Below are 15,458 nucleotides of genomic sequence, written 5' to 3'. Positions count from 1 at the left end.
TCGACAAGTAATATAATGTCTTGCTCGTGAGATGACACCGAACGCATACTTGCATGCAGAATACAAATAAATCCATATTCATCACCCTGCAGAACGCTGAACTCCAAACGGATCAAGAACCTCAACATAAGGCTAGGTACGCTAAGTCTGATAGAAAAAGAAAGTAGGGATGAGCCTTGAACTGGTTGGCGGAGGAAAAGACTTTCTGAACAGAACACCCATAGTACAGGCATTAGGATCAACTATTAGTAAACCGGACCTCACGAAACTGAAAAGCCTCTGTAAGGCAAAGGACAAAGAGGCACCTTACAGAATGGGGAAAGAGTTCTATCGAGTACGCACCCAATAAATACATACATACATATATATATATATATATATATATATATATATATATATATATATCTTGAAAAACTGGACTAGACATCAAGAAAACAAATGGTCTGGAGAGATGGTTCAGTGCTTAAGACAGTCCCCCTCCTCCCCACCTAGATGTCCTGAGTTCAATTCCCAGCAACCACATGGTGGCTCACGACCATCTATAATGGGATCCAATGCCCTCTTCCGGTGTGTCTGAAGATAGTGACAGTGTACTCATATATAATAAATGAATAAATCGTTAAGAAAACAAATAACCCAACTTAAAATAGGACACAGAACAGAAACAATGACAGCTCATGCTGTAAAGGGAACGCTCACTCATTGCTGGTGGGACAACGAAATTGTAAAACCACTATGGAAATCAGTGTGACACTAACTCAGGAAACCAGGAATAGATCTCCTTTATGATCCAGGTATACGGGACTGGAGAGATGGCTCAGTGGTTAAGAGCACCGACTGCTCTTCCAGAGGTCCTGAGTTCAATTCCCAGCAACCACATTGTGGCTCACAACCATCTGTAATGGGATCCAATGCCCTCTTCTGGTGTGTCTGAAGACATCGACAGTGTATTCATATAAATAAAAGGAGAAAAAAAAGAGTAATCAGAACACATTGCATACATGCATGAAATTGTCAATGAATAAATTTAATTACAAAAAAAGATCCAGCTACACCACACTTGGGCATATACCCAAAGATGTCTACATCCTACTACAGATGCAGTTACTCATCTATATTTGTTACTCTATACTTGTGACAGTCCGAAAATGGAAACAGCTTAGATGCCAATCAACAGATAAATAATGAAAATCTGGTACATTTGCACTATTTGGCCATTAAAAAAGTTCAGGGATGGGTTGGGGATTTAGCTCAGTGGTAGAGCGCTTGCCTAGCAAGTGCAAGGCCCTGGGTTCGGTCCTCGGCTCAGAAAGAGAGAAAAGAAAGAGAGAAAGAAAGAAAGAAAGAAAGAAAGAAAGAAAGAAAGGGAGGAAGGAAGGAAAATGGAGTCACAAAATAATGGGGAGACAGTGTTCCAACCAGATATCTTTCACCACCAAGTAAAATGTCCAGTGCCAGGAATAAATACATCTACTTGAACTGTTGGGCCAAGGGACCCCCATGGAAACCCTCAAAGAGCTCAAATTACTGCCAAGGCTACTGATTGCTTGACACAACCCGATCATAAGGCCCTATTGATGAAGACAACACACACAGCTCATTGAACGTGGAGAAGTTGAGCTGATGTCTAATGACAGCCTTCACCCCTACTGTCTAGTGTTCATGGTACTGGAAGGCACTCCATATGCTACCAAAGGAGAAGGGTAACCACCAACCACGCTGTGAGCCCTGTGTAAGAGAGGGAGAGGCTCTGCTATACATGAGATGAAAGCCATGCCTGACACTGCTACAATGGCCAATAACCTGAGATTGGCCATGGCCCCACAGGGAAACCCAATAGTATTGTTACGCTAAGGAAACGTGGCAGAAAAATGTCTCCTGGCAACATTCTGCAATACCCAGAGATCAGTGTCTTGCTTGGCCATTACTCATTAGAACACTCAGTCCTAAATGAGCCCCTTCCCCCTCAGAATTTAGGGAGCCATACAGAAGAGAAAAGATCGTAAGAACTAGAAGAGATGACACCAAGGGAAAATGAACAGAACAAGACTCACAGACATATGAACTCACAGAAACTGTAGCAGCAGCACATACAGGAGCTGTGCAGGTCCAAGCAGATGGAGTCCCAGCACAGAGAAGGAAGTAGACATGGGCCGACACCCCTAATCGCTTGATAACTATCTCCGCTTGACAGCTGCTTGCAAAGGAAAAATTAGTTTGCTCAAAAGGAGTCTCATAGGTTTTATGAACCACACTTAGTAGAGTTTTTCGTTTCATTTTTTCTTCTGGTTCCCGGTTTTGTGTTTTTTATGGATTTAGGGTTGTAGAAGTTTTGGGGTTTAGGTTTAGTTTGGTGTGGTGTGTGTGTGTGTGTGTGTGTGTGTGTGTGTGTGTGTGTGTGTGTGTTTCCTGTGCTTCTTTTTTAATTATTATAGGGTGGTGGGTTTTTGTTTTTGTTTTTGTTTTTTTTGGTTTTTTTGGTTTTGTTTGCCTGAGAGAGAGAGCGAGAGAGCAAGAGAGTGAGAGCGAGAGAGAGAGAGACGGGGGTGGGGGGGAGAAGGTGGGAGGAGATAGGAAGGAAAAGCCCTGATCAGAAAATATATTGTATGAAAACAACTTTCAACCCCGGTGCCGTAGGAAGTACCAGGACAACACTACAACCCTGAGCCCAGTCCTGGCCAGGCACAGGCACACCAGGAAGTGTGTAGGTGGTAGAAGCTAATGAATCCGCAATGAAGGAGTGGAAAGTGAAGAAAAGTCAAGGGGTCTCTGCGCTAGGAAGAGAGGCGGGCGGAATTGGATACTGAAGGTGGTTGCTGCTCCTGCTCCCTGAGAGCCAGTGAATGACATCGTCCATCAATACAAGCTCAAGTGTGGTGGAGCGATATGCCTTCTTCCTCTGAGAAAACGGACCACTGCGTGAGTCTCGGTGTCTGTAAGAGCTGCGTCCTGGCCCAGGAGGAACAGAACGGAGACCCACAACTGACTCACAGGTCCTGCTGTGTTTGCTTCTCATCAATGGCTTATCCGCTAATCTCTCCAGTTGGCTGTGGTGGAGGGTCAACCATGAGCCTGGAGGACTCTGAGTTAAATTATGGTTTTACTGTGCTATGTTAAACTCTGGCCAGAGATGTATTTCTTTCGAAATCTTTCAGTTGAGCAGACACTTGAAGACGCCCAACACTACAGCGTGCAAGTATGGGATGGAGAGATGGGAGAAAAGCAATAGCAGAAGGGTTTGGGCGCTATGAAAGGAGGCAGCTCGAGAGACTTTAGGGTGGAGAGGAACGATGTGATGTGCATAGCCTGTGATGCCACCGGAGGCCACGGTGAAGCCCCAGCACTTGCTGCCACTGAAGGCCTGGTCTGGATCCATGGCCATGGAGCAGCAGGGGTCTGTGTTGATGTCTAAGGTCATGCAGAGGTCCCTGGTCGGGGATGCCATCTGGGACGATGTTCATGTCCAAGGACTGTGCAAAGCTGGCCGGGCCCCTCACCGGCTGCAGCACTTGGGAGAGCAGCCATGTACCTTGCCTAGCCAGCACAGTAGAGCTTGCCCTGGTGGCAGGGACAGAGCGGGGAGCAAGCAGGCCCCTTATCCTTGAGAGCTGTGGCATTGGCGAGCCAGCCGAGGCAGTGCTGGAGGCTTGCAGTGGCGGTGAGGTTGTGAGAGCTCTGGTAGGCTGACCAACTCAGCTACCACACAGGCCCAGATTGAGGGCTAGGAGTTGGCCCACCCCAACATCAATCCCATCTGAACTGTGGCGTGAGTGAAGGGGCAGGTCCTGCAGGATCATCCTACCCGAGAAGAGTCCCCGTGAAATCCAGTATTGCTAGTGTAGCAGAAGCCAGAAGCCTCGAACCAGACCAATGACTCATTGCAAAAAACATTTGCAAATAAAGATGTGTAGATAAAAGGGCATACTGTGCGGTACAGCGTGATTTTGGTTTTGGTGTTGTTTCCTTTTTCTTTTTGTTTTTTGTTTTGTGCTTGGCTTTGGTTTAGTTTAATTTTTGTTGTTGGTTGTTGTTGTCATTTTCTCAGGTGACATTGCAAGGGCAGAGGGCAGATATGGAGGGACGAGGAGATGAGTGAGATTGGAGTACATGATGTGAAATTCACAAAGAATCAATAAAATGTTTTTTTTTAAAAAAAAAAAAAAAGAAGAAGAAGACACCTGTAGCCAAGCAGGAACCCCAGAGGAGCAGTAGAGACACCAACCCACCCACAAAACTTTCAACCCAAAATTTATTCTGTCTACAAGAAATGCAGGCGTGGGGAATGGAGCAGAGACCAAGGGAATGGCCAACCAATAGCCAGCCCAACTGGAGACCCATGCCATGGGTAAGCACCAATCCCGGACACTATTAAAGATGCTCACTTATGTTTGCAGACAGGAGCATGCAGTCCTCTGAGAGACTCCACCCAGCAGCTGACTCAGACAGATGCAGACAGCCACAGCCACACAATGAACGGAGCTCAGGACTCATGGAAGATCGAGAGGAAGGATTGCAGGCCCTGACAGGGACAGGACTCCACAGGAAGACCAACAGAATCAACTAACCTGGACCCTTGGGGCTTTCAGAGTCTGAACCACAAACCAGAGAACATACGAGGGCTGGACTTAGGCCTTCCTACACATATGCAGCAGACGTGCAGCTTGGTCTTCATGTGGGACCCAAACAACTAGAATGGGGCTATCCCAAAAGCTGCTGCCTGTGTGTGGGTTGTGTTCCCCCAGCTGGGCTGCCTGGTCTGCTGTCCTCAGTGGGAGAGGAAGCCACACAGAGACGTGAATAACAGGGTAGGGGTACACTCAGAGGAGAAGGGGGAAGATGGGAGAAGCATTGTGGGAAGGAGTGACCAGGAGGGTGGCAGTAAGCAGGTTGTAAAGTGACTAAATAAAAAATGGCTCAGTGGTTAAGAGCGCCGACTGCTCTTCCAGAGGTCCTGAGTTCAATTCCCAGCAACCACATGGTGGCTCATAACCATCTGTAAAAAGATCCGATGCCCTCTTCTGGTGTATCTGAAGACAGCTACAGTGTACTTATATATAATAAATGAATAAATCTTTAAAAAATAATAATAAATTAAAAAAAACTTTCAATATCAAAGACAATGTAAAACATTTTATTCATTCTTAATTCATTGTAACAGAGTCTCACTATGTAGCACTGACTAGGTAGACCAAGGTGGCCTTACACCAGCAGTCTGTCTCTATTTCCCAAGTACTGGAATTAAAAGTAGGAGGCCACCACATCCAACATGTTTTGTTTTATTTTTTTGTTGGTTTTTTTTTTTTTTTTCCGGAGCTGAGGACAGAACACAGGGCCTTGCACTTGTTAGGCAAGCGCTCTACCACTGAGCTAAATCCCCCACCTCTGTTTTGTTTTTTTTTAAATTATGCATACTCGAGTGTGGACGTGTGCACGCAAGTGCAGGTGCCTGCAGAGACCAGAGGGCATCAGACATCTCCAGAGCTAGAGTAAGAGGTGACTGGGATGGAAACTATACTTGGGTCCCCTGAGAAAGCCATACATGCTCTTAACCGTTGATCCATCTTTCCTCGGCCCCCATTTTTTTTTACATTTAAATTTATTTTATTTTGTGTACTTGTGTGTAGATGGTCAGCTTAGAAGCAGGGCCTCTACCTGTTGTTGTAAAAATATAAAAAAATAAAAAAAGTATGGTTGTCTTTTATCCCGCTAGGTCCGGCACCAAAGTGCCCCAAGATATCTGCTAGGTATCTGGTCGGAAACACATCCTAACTCAGTGGCGGCCCAGAGCAGTCGCCCACACTCCATTACACTTAAATCTACACATTAAAGAACACACAACACAATAACCTTAGATCCAATTGATAAGATATAATTGCCCACCTAAACATACAAAGCCCAGTATCACCCATCCCTTAGGAACATTAATAACAACTGTAAATACACAGAGCAGAATCTTAACATCAGCCTCCATCGTCCTGCCATGGCTTCTCTCTCCCTCCTGTCTCTTCTCCTTTCCATTCCAGTCTCCTCCTCTTCCTTCAAACTTCTCTCCCGCCCATCCTTCCTTCTCCTCCAATGACAGGCCTCCTTCTATCCTGTATCCCCCCCCACCTGTACTTTACAAATTCAATGGGGAGAAGGTTCTGGTGAAGTCACCTGATTCCTGAGTACTGACTAGGCAGCCATCCTTGGGGCAGTGGAATTAGCATCAAAATACAGATAACTCCAGGGCAAACCACAACATCTACCCACGAGCCATCTTGCTGGCCCATAAGTTTTTCCTTTTTCTTTCCTTTTTTGGGGTGGGAAGGTTGTTGTTTTTTGTTTTGGTTGTTTGGTTGTTTGTTTTGTTTCTTGAGACAGGATTTCTGTGTAGCTCTCACTGTCCTGGAAATCACACTGATAATCAGACTGACTGAACTCAGAGATTCACCTGCCTCTGCCTCTGGAGTGCTAGGATTAAAGGTGTGCTGGGTGTAGACCCAGTTTATATTTTATTATTTTTAATTATGTGAAGGAATGTTTGTATCTAAATGTGGGTCTTTGCCCATAAGTACAGGTGCATGCACAGGTCAGAGGTGTCAAATCTCCTGTAGCCAAAGATATAGGTGGTCTTGAGCCACTTTGTAATGGCTGGTTTTGTGACACATTGTCACAAGCTAGAGTCACCAGAGGGAGGAACCTCAGTTGGAGAAACACCTCCATGAGATCCTGCTACAAGGCATTTTCTCAGTTACTGATAGTGGCAGAGAGCCCAGCTCATTGTTTCTGCTGCCACCCCTGGGCTGGTGGTCCTGGGTTCTACAAGAAGGCAGGCTGAGCAAAGAAGGGGAAGGAAGCAAGCCAGTGTGCAGAATTCCTCCGTGGCCTCTGCATCAGCTCTGCCTACAAGTTCCTGCCCTGCTTGAGTTCTTGTCTTGACTTCCTACAATGATGTGGAGGTGTAAGCTAAATAAACCCTTTCCTCTCCAACTTGCTTTTTGGTCATGGTTACCCTAACTAAGGCACACCTCATTTGAGTGGTGGAAAATGAACTTCGTTCTCTGGAAGAACGGCAAGAGCTCTTAACTTCTGAGCCATCTCTGCAGGCCCCACTGCTAGTTCGTGAATGCATGCGTGCACGTTTGTGTGTGTGTGTGTGTGTGTGTGTGTGTGTGTGTGTGCGCGCGCGCGCGCGTGTGTGTGTGCATGCTATATAAGTGTGTATGGCACATGAGTTAGAGGTGGCTGTCAGCTGGCCAAAGATGATGCTGAGAATCTGAGTTGGGTCCTTTACAGGAGCTGCTAGTGTTCTTAATTCTCTCCAGCTCCCACCTTCTCCTTTTTATTCAGTCAGGACCTTGACTGTGAGATGGTACCACACACATTCAGGGTCTTCCCACTTTAATAAACCCAATTAACCAACTCCCTTCCAGGCATGCCCAGGTGTGTGTCTTCTAGGTAAGTCTAGATCCTGTTAGTAGACATTTCCTTTCTTTCTGGGCCGCCCCCCACCCCCTCATCCCCCCACCTCCCACCCCCTGTGTAGCACTGTCCTGGAATTTGGATTTGTAGACCAGGCTGGCCTTAGACACAGAGATCCTCCTGTCTCTGCCTTGCAAGTACTGGGATTAAAGGCGTGCACCACCATGCCAGGCTCAAAAGACATTTTTATTGCATCATTCATTCATTCATTCATTCATTAGTGTTTATTGTGTGCACACACGTGGTGCACACGAGCCTCAGTGCACATGTGGAAGGGAGAAGACAGCTTGCAGGAGTCCACTCTCTCCTTCCACCATGTAGGTTCCAGGCATCAAATTCAGGTCATCGGCCTTGGCAGCAGCATCCTTACCCACTGAACCATCCCACCAGCCCTCACTCTATAGATACTTACTAGCACCAAGGCTAGACTTTATTCTAAGCTCAAGATACAAGGAAAAAGATAGCCTCTGCCCAGGGTGTTTATATTCTAGTATTCGTGGGGGTGTAAGTGCCCTGGGTGCCGCTGGCTGAAAAACAGGTAATTGACATTGCATCCACAGAGGTGAAAGACAGGCTTGAGAGCTCTGGACCTTCGGTCCTACTAAGGTCCTATCTCGGTTGTGATGGTGAGTACCGTTCGAGGCCAGCCTGGACTCTATGAGACTCTATCAGAGAGGTAGGGTAGGCAGGAGGGAGTCAAAGTCACAGTGCTGTGCGACAATTTCAACACACACCCTTCTCCACTAAAGAAGCCACGCAAGGCCTGAGTCCACTTTACCGTGCATCTTTATCACCACCATCATCCCATTGTGTATTTCCAGACCCTCATCTCGTTTCCTGCCCCCTGCGCTCTCCCCATCCCCATCCCTCCTCTGCAGGGCATGGTGGGCAAGCTCATCCCTCGGCAGCACTCGGAGGGCAAGCTCAGTTCTCAATCAACCGTCCTCAGGAACCAACCCGCAGGGTACAGCAGCGGGCCGCTGTCCAGTCTATGCTTCCGCACTGGCAGTGACACATTGTATCCTCACGGACGTCCCATGAGCCACAGCCAGAGCCACAGGAGCAGCTAGTGACGGTTGTGCCTGCAAGGAAAGAAGCCCCCGAAAAGCTGGAAGACTGCAGTGGTGAGAGGCTGAGATGGGGTGAGGAGGCTGGAGGCTGTCACCACAGACAGAGTGAAAGATGACTCCATGGGAGGCTAATGGCTCTGGAGCTGGGCTGGGAGGCAGGAAGACTGGACGTCCGGGAGGGAGTCCTAAGGAGGGGCATATGGGGGGCCCGGAAAAGGAAGGAGTTTCAGGAAAGGCTGAACAACAGAGTCTGCACTCACCTTCTGGGCAGGAGGCCAGCCTCCCTCTGGAGGAGACTGACCAGCAATGTAGGACAGTGTTCTTCATTGCAGCTGGCACTGCAGAAGGGAAGATTGGAGGGGTTATACAACCAGGGGGCCCCACCTGCATCTTTGCAGGGGCAGGGGGGAGGGTCTTTGGGGTTGGCACTGACAAGGAAGCCCAAGTCTTCTAGCAGAGTGAGAAGATGATGGTAGCTAGAGATTTGACTCACAAGTGGGGAGACCAGAGCCAAGATCCCCAGAACCCATTTAGAAGACAGGCATGCATGGTGTGGGGGCACCTATAATCCTAGCATTCAGGAGACAGGCAGACAGGGAGGCCCAGAGCATGATGGCTAAAGAGATGATCACAAACCCACAAGCCCTGGGTTCAACTGAGAGTGGGATGACAGCACTACATCAGCTTCAAGCCTCCACATGCCTAAGCACACACGCGTGCCTTCACTTACGTCGTGCACCACATATATAAACACACATACACAGACATGAACAGCATACATGTTTGCAGAAAAATATTTTGCCCCCAGAGAGCCCAGCACGGTGGCTCCAAACACTCAGGGGGCTGAGGCAAGAGATTCAGGCACTGGAGGCTCCGTGGACCACAGAGTGGGGCCTTTTGGAGTGAGAGGAGGTTTGGGGGTAATGGTTGGAAGAAGCTAGGTTGTGGGTTGGAACCATGGTCAAGGTAAGGCAGTTCGAGGTTGGGTCGGAGCTTGTAGACAGGGTGAGTTTGAGGCTGAGGCTAGTCTGTGAGGCCCTCAGTAAGGTTGGATGGGGGGATCCTCACGTAGGGAGCTGAAGTCTTGATTGATCTTCTTGCTGATGGCTTCATCCATGGGACACAGTGACATGCTGGGGCCCAGCAGCCCCAGGACAAGGAAGAAAAGGAAAAGGAGGAGAAATGAAAGGTTCTTCATCCTGTTAAGTACTGCAAGAGACAATCGAGAGCCTCGCCTTAGACCCTTCCCATGCTGGGGTGAGTCAGACTGCCATAGCCTTTGATTTCTGAGGGGCACATGGATAGACGGACGTTCAGTGGCTCTGGGACATCCACATCGGCGCTCCGACTAGGGGATGGCTGTCACTTACCGTGGCAGAGAGCTCAGCAGGGCACAACTCGGTTCTGGGCATGAGCTCCTGTCCCACAGCTCCTTCTTATTGACCTCTGGATGGGGCCCATCCTGCCTTGGGTAATAAGTCCCTTGGCTCCTTGCCTTCCATTGCAACATGGGGCCCCAAGAGAGGCATACACTAGAGGTCCCAGAGGGGGGAATTTCCCTCCTCCGGCACAGCCCTTTCTGCTCAGAAGGTTATGTCTATATGACCTTCTATATGTTCCTTATGTCAGAGAAACCATGGTGGGCGGGCCAGGCTAGGAGTTGGGACTTCACCTGCAGGGCCAGAGATGCAAATTGAGACCCTGTCCCTGTGTGACCACAGCCGCCAGTGGGGGTGAACTCGGTGTTCAAGCTCTAGCACCTAAAATCTAGACAACTGCTCAATGGCTGAGTCGCACCTCCAGACCCTCGATAGGGAATTCCAGTCAGGCTCCTTAACTCATTCCATGTCTCCAGCCCCTCAGTAGGCAGGTGCTCTACATCTGAGCTACAGACACAGCCCCTCACTGAGGGAGCCTAGGCAAGAGCTCTACCGCTGAGAAAGGACCCCGACCCCTTCCTGGGGGGTTCTCAGCCATTACCCAAAGCACCCTGGGGGGGGGGGGGACTCTAGGCAAGCGCTCTGCAAGGAGCTTTTGGAAAAGGTGCCTTTGGAACTTCCTGGTTCTCGATCATAATCTAAATGATCAATCCTGGGGAGGCACAGTTCCGGCCCACCTACAGAACATTCATGTGTGTGAATGACCCAATAGAACTCGCTTTGTCCTCTCTGCCTTTAAAAATATTTATTCTTGCACATGTGTGACATGTGTGGGTGTAGGTGTGTGCATGTCATCATCTACAAGTGGAGGCCAAAGGAGGTGGCTAGGCAAATCCTAGGATTGATTGACATCAGGCTGCCACGTTTTTGAGCTGTTAACCCCCCTGTCTTTTAATTAGATGGGGCTGGTGCAAAATTGAGATTAGCAGAGGAAATTATAAATTGGACAAGTGAGAAGACTTTAATATTTATTCATTTATTTAAATCCGAGCTCTTACGCAGCCTACGCAAGTTTGAACTGTGTAGCCAAGAATGACCTTAAGCGCCTGACCCTCCTGCGTTCTCCACGCCGGGATGGCAGGGATGCACTGCTCCGCGCATGCGCTAGAGCTTGCTGACCCGCAGCCCCTGCCCGAGATTTGCCTTTCCTCTTCAGCGTTAAGTGGATTCAGGTGGTGCATTCCTCCTTTCCACCCGGCTTCTGTAGTCTTGCAACCTTAGTGGCCATCACCCACATGGTGTACAGCTGCTTTGGACAGTGGAGTCTCCATTCCCAGGCACTTCTAGAGACCTGAGGTGGGCCATTTCCTTTCAAAGGTCAGATGTAAAAGTACCTGGTTCTGTGTCCATGGGGTCTGCCATAGCCTCTCAGTTCTGTCAGCAAAATGAGAGAAACCATGTGTGAGGGGTTAAAGGGGTGAGTGCGTGTGAGGATGTGGTTCAAAGTAGAACTCTAGCTGGCTTTCTCTCCCAGCTGACACCCATCTGTCCTGGAAGCCTCATTTGGACAAAAGTGGCTCGGATCGCGTAAAGCTGTTGCCATCTTCCCCAGAAATGGAGGCTTCTAACTGGCTGCGTATTCAAGGACAACTTGTTGCCCTGGTGATGCGGTTACTATGACAGGTGTTTCTGTCAATCAAAGGAGACTCCTTGACACTAGCAGCCTCTCCAGTGAGGATACAGCACAATATATATGAGCAACGCATACTGATATATGTGTATGGTCATGTCATAATGAAACCCAGAGCTTTTTAAAATTATTTTTATTATTTACGTATACGTGTGTCTATATCTCTCCGTATGTATGCTATGCTCGTGCCTGTGTCCTAGGGGATCAGAAGCAGGGAATGAGATTCTCTAGTACTGAGTCACAGGTGAATGAGTTGTTTGTGTGGGAGCTGAGAACTCAACTCCCATTATCCTCAAGAGCAGCAAGTGTTCTTGACCACCGTGACATCTCTCCAGCCCTGAAAACCACTAATTTATTTGCTGATATTTAAAAAAAAATACTAATAAAATCTGGGGTTGGGAGTTCAGCTCAGTTGGCAGAGTGCTTACCTAGTGCGGTGACATGTGCCTCACTTGGGAGGTGGCAGTCCGATGATCAATGTATAAAATGAGGACAAGGGGGATTGGGGATTTAGCTCAGTGGTAGAGCACTTGCCTAGCAAGCGCAAGGTCCTGGGTTCGGTCCCCAGCTCCAAAAAAAAAAAAAAGAAAAAAAAAAAGAAAAAAAAGGAGGACAAGGCCACTCCATTGGCTGAGGGGAAAGTTTTTATTGTAGATGCAAGGGAGAGTACAGCCTGAGATATCTAGAAGGGTCCAGAGCAGGGGGAGGAGGGAGAGGGAGGGAGGGAGAGAGGGAGAGAGGGAGGAAGGGAGAGAGGGAGAGAGGGAGAGAAGAGAGAGCCAAAAAAGAAAGGGAACCTAGATCCAAGAGGGTGCATGGCTGAAATCGCAGGGTTCTGTAGGAATGAAAAGCTAAGAGAAGACTATTAGCTGAAGAAGTTTAGGATAAGGGTGGGTGAGAAGAAGCCAGCATGGACTCTGTAACGGGTGCTTGTGATACTGAGAGAGTATTCAGACCAGCGTGCGCTTTGGTATGCTAAGATCATCATAGTCAGCCATTTGTCCTCTGTTTCTTTTGGACCTGACAATCAGGAACCCAGGCAATGTGGGCTGCACAAGACCCTGTGTCAAAACCAGCAGGCAGGGAAGGGACCAGCCTAGACGCTTGTCACCAGACGATTGGATGAAAGTGGGTCCAGGGGCTGACACATGACTCGGTGGATGCGGCACTTGCTATACAGGCAATGGGACCACATAAAAGATGTGTGGTCCCACCTGTGATTCCACGAGACGGAGACAGGGGACCTACCCCTCCCCGAGTCTAGCTCCAGGTTCAGTAACAGAGCCCACCTCAGTAAATAAAGCAGAAAGCAATGAAGGGAGATCTTCATTACCACCCTCAGGTTTCCACGTGTATACAACTTCGCCCATGTGGATCCAAGTGATTCAGCTTAGATCCTCATGCTTGGCTGTAAGTTCCTTTACCCAGTGCGCCATCTGGTCAGCCCACAACACAGGGCAAGGCACACGGCTGTCATCATAACACTTGTACGGTAGAAGCCCCAGGCTCAGGAGCCCCAAACCAGGTCATCCTTAGCTACAATAGAGAGTTCTCAGCCACCCGAGCTACGTGAGACCCTGCCTTAAAAGTCTAACATTGGAGTTATATCCATTGAGATCATAGCTGTGTGTCTGTGAGGACTGCTACCACTATCACTAATCAGAGAGATGGCTCAGAGGTTAAGATTGCTTCCTGCTCTGACAGAGTTCAGTTCCAGCACCCACATCAGGTGGCTCACAAACACCTGTAAACTCCAGGTCCAGGAGATATGGTGCCTTCTTCTGGCCTCTGTGGGCGCCTGCACTCATGTGCACACATCAAATGCACATAGAAGATGTAAGCGGAAAAGAAAAGTCCTTAACTGCCAAGTCCATCACCCTAGAGGTTAAGCCCACCACCACGTCAAAGCAAAGACCCCCAGGCAAGGACAGCATCCCCAACCCAAACCAGCAGAGATTGACCTTTGCCAGCAAGAAACTAGAAAGTAGCCATGCCTGGTGTGATCCCCAAGGGCGTACCCTATGCCTGTTTCATCTCAGAGATGGGGTGCAAATCCTTATGAAGACCCTCAGAGGTAAGTCCATCACTGGAGGGGGAGCCTAACGACCCCACTAAGATCATCAAATAGCAGGAGAATGGACACGTCTTTCTCAGTACACCAGAGAGTCCTCCTTGCACTTCCCCCTGGCCTGGGGATTATCCTCTTTCCCCTCTTTAACCATGGGACAAGTTTCACTGTACTTGCATTCCTCTCCTTTCTGTAGCATTACCTACAGCCCTCATGCTGCTGACAGGCTTAAAGATTCCTTTTCAGTAAGGAAAGGCAGAAAAGGAAGACTTATTCAGTGGGGTCACATTGGGAAAAGGACAAAGGTGATCGTTTTGGTTGGGTTTTAACTTATCACTTCTAGTTACACATCTGTATGTCTGCCTCATGAGTGCCGTGCCCCTGAGAGCCGGAAGAGAGTGCTAGGTTCCATGGAACTGGAGTTGCAGGTGTTTGTGAGCCACCGTGTAGGTGCTGAGAACCAAACTAAGGACCTGGACAAGAGCAGCCTGGGCCCACGCTGGGTTTCGGGTTGTTCTTGTTGGTTTACACAAGGCCTCATGTATCTAAACCTGGCCTTGGGAGCTGGAGAGATGGCTCAGCGGTTAACAGCACCGACTGCTCTTCCAGAGGTCCTGAGTTCAAATCCCAGCAACCACATGGTGGCTCACAACCATCTGTAATGGGATCTGATGCCCTCTTCTGGTGTGTCTGAAGACGGCGACAGTGTACTTATATATAGAATAAATAAATAAATCTTAAAAAAAAAAAAAAAAACCTGGCCTTGAACTCCCTGTGTAGCCAAGGGTAAGCACAGAGTAACCTTGATCCAGCTTTGTTTAGATTTATTTTATTGTGTGTATTTATATTTTATTTATATGTGTGTGTGGGGGGGTGCTGTAACCATCAGAGGCGAGGAGAGAGCATCAGATCCCCTCCACCTGGAGATCCAGGCAGTTGGAGCTGCTTGACGTGAATGCTGGGAAGCAAACACAGCAAGAACAGCAAGCACTCTTGAGCCATCTCTGGAGCCCCAACATTCGGATCCTGCTGCTCCCACCTCTAAAATGCTAGGGTTCCAGGCTCCTCCCAGAGCTCCAGATGGACTAGACCGCATTAAGCCTCGACTCCCTGCCCTTCTGTGGCTGACCTTGTATTCTCCAAGCTGCATCTCCACTTCCCCTGCTTCCCCTTCACCTTAACGTAACAAAGTGTGCTGATGTTAGAGGATCCAAAAGATACACAACTTTACAAAACACTTGCTTAAATGTATCTTGTGTGTGCAAGGCCATGTGTGGCATACATGTATGGTGTGGGGGGAGGGGGACACAGATGCAGAAGCCAGAGAAGAACATCGGGTGCCCGGCTTTGTCTCCCTCAGCCTGATTCCCTTGACCGGTGATCTCTCACTGAGCCCAGACGTAGACTGATTGCCAGCAGGCCCCAGCAGTCCTGTCACCTCTGTCCCACTCATCGCTGGTGCTGGAGGTGAGCACACAGCTAAGTGCAGCTTTTTCACACGGGTGCTAGAGATTCACACTCAGATCTTCATTCTTTATCATCCCAGCTCGCTCTTATCCACTGAGCCATCTCCCCAGCTACCTTCCTCGAATTTCTGCTGCCAGGAATAACAAGAAGAAGAAGAAAAAAATGGGTCAGAAACCTATGGAGCAACTCAAAACTTCCTTCGTAAGAGGAAGTGTGGAGGAAGGGAAGGAGCAGGGCCAGGATCACTGTTTCCTGGAACGGGGTTGAGCAACTCCCTCCTTCCAGCTCCCTCCTCCCCTCTCCTCAGCGTCTACCATGAA

The 15,458-nt window shown here is 48.6% G+C and overlaps 1 protein-coding gene across 2 annotated transcripts; it reads right to left on the bottom strand.

The window, feature by feature from the left end:
* Positions 1–7,631: 7,631 nt before the first annotated feature.
* On the bottom strand, positions 7,632–10,094 carry Retn (resistin). 2 transcript variants are annotated; one of them, NM_144741.1, is made up of 4 exons: positions 9,905–9,973; positions 9,603–9,743; positions 8,795–8,872; positions 8,233–8,546 (listed from the first exon to the last, which is right to left on the bottom strand). In NM_144741.1, exons 2-4 carry the CDS (start codon positions 9,730–9,732, stop codon positions 8,410–8,412), a joined length of 345 nt encoding a protein of 114 aa, NP_653342.1. In that variant the 5' UTR covers positions 9,733–9,743; positions 9,905–9,973; the 3' UTR covers positions 8,233–8,409. The 2 variants fall into 2 exon arrangements, with proteins under 2 accessions (XP_063127115.1, NP_653342.1); XM_063271045.1 differs by lacking the exon at positions 9,603–9,743 and having other exon boundaries at positions 7,632–8,546; positions 9,905–10,094.
* Positions 10,095–15,458: the final 5,364 nt, after the last annotated feature.

The sequence above is a fragment of the Rattus norvegicus genome, chromosome 12, assembly GCF_036323735.1.
Source record: "Rattus norvegicus strain BN/NHsdMcwi chromosome 12, GRCr8, whole genome shotgun sequence".
Taxonomy (NCBI): domain Eukaryota; kingdom Metazoa; phylum Chordata; class Mammalia; order Rodentia; family Muridae; genus Rattus; species Rattus norvegicus.
This window is presented reverse-complemented; position numbering and strand designations above follow the sequence as displayed.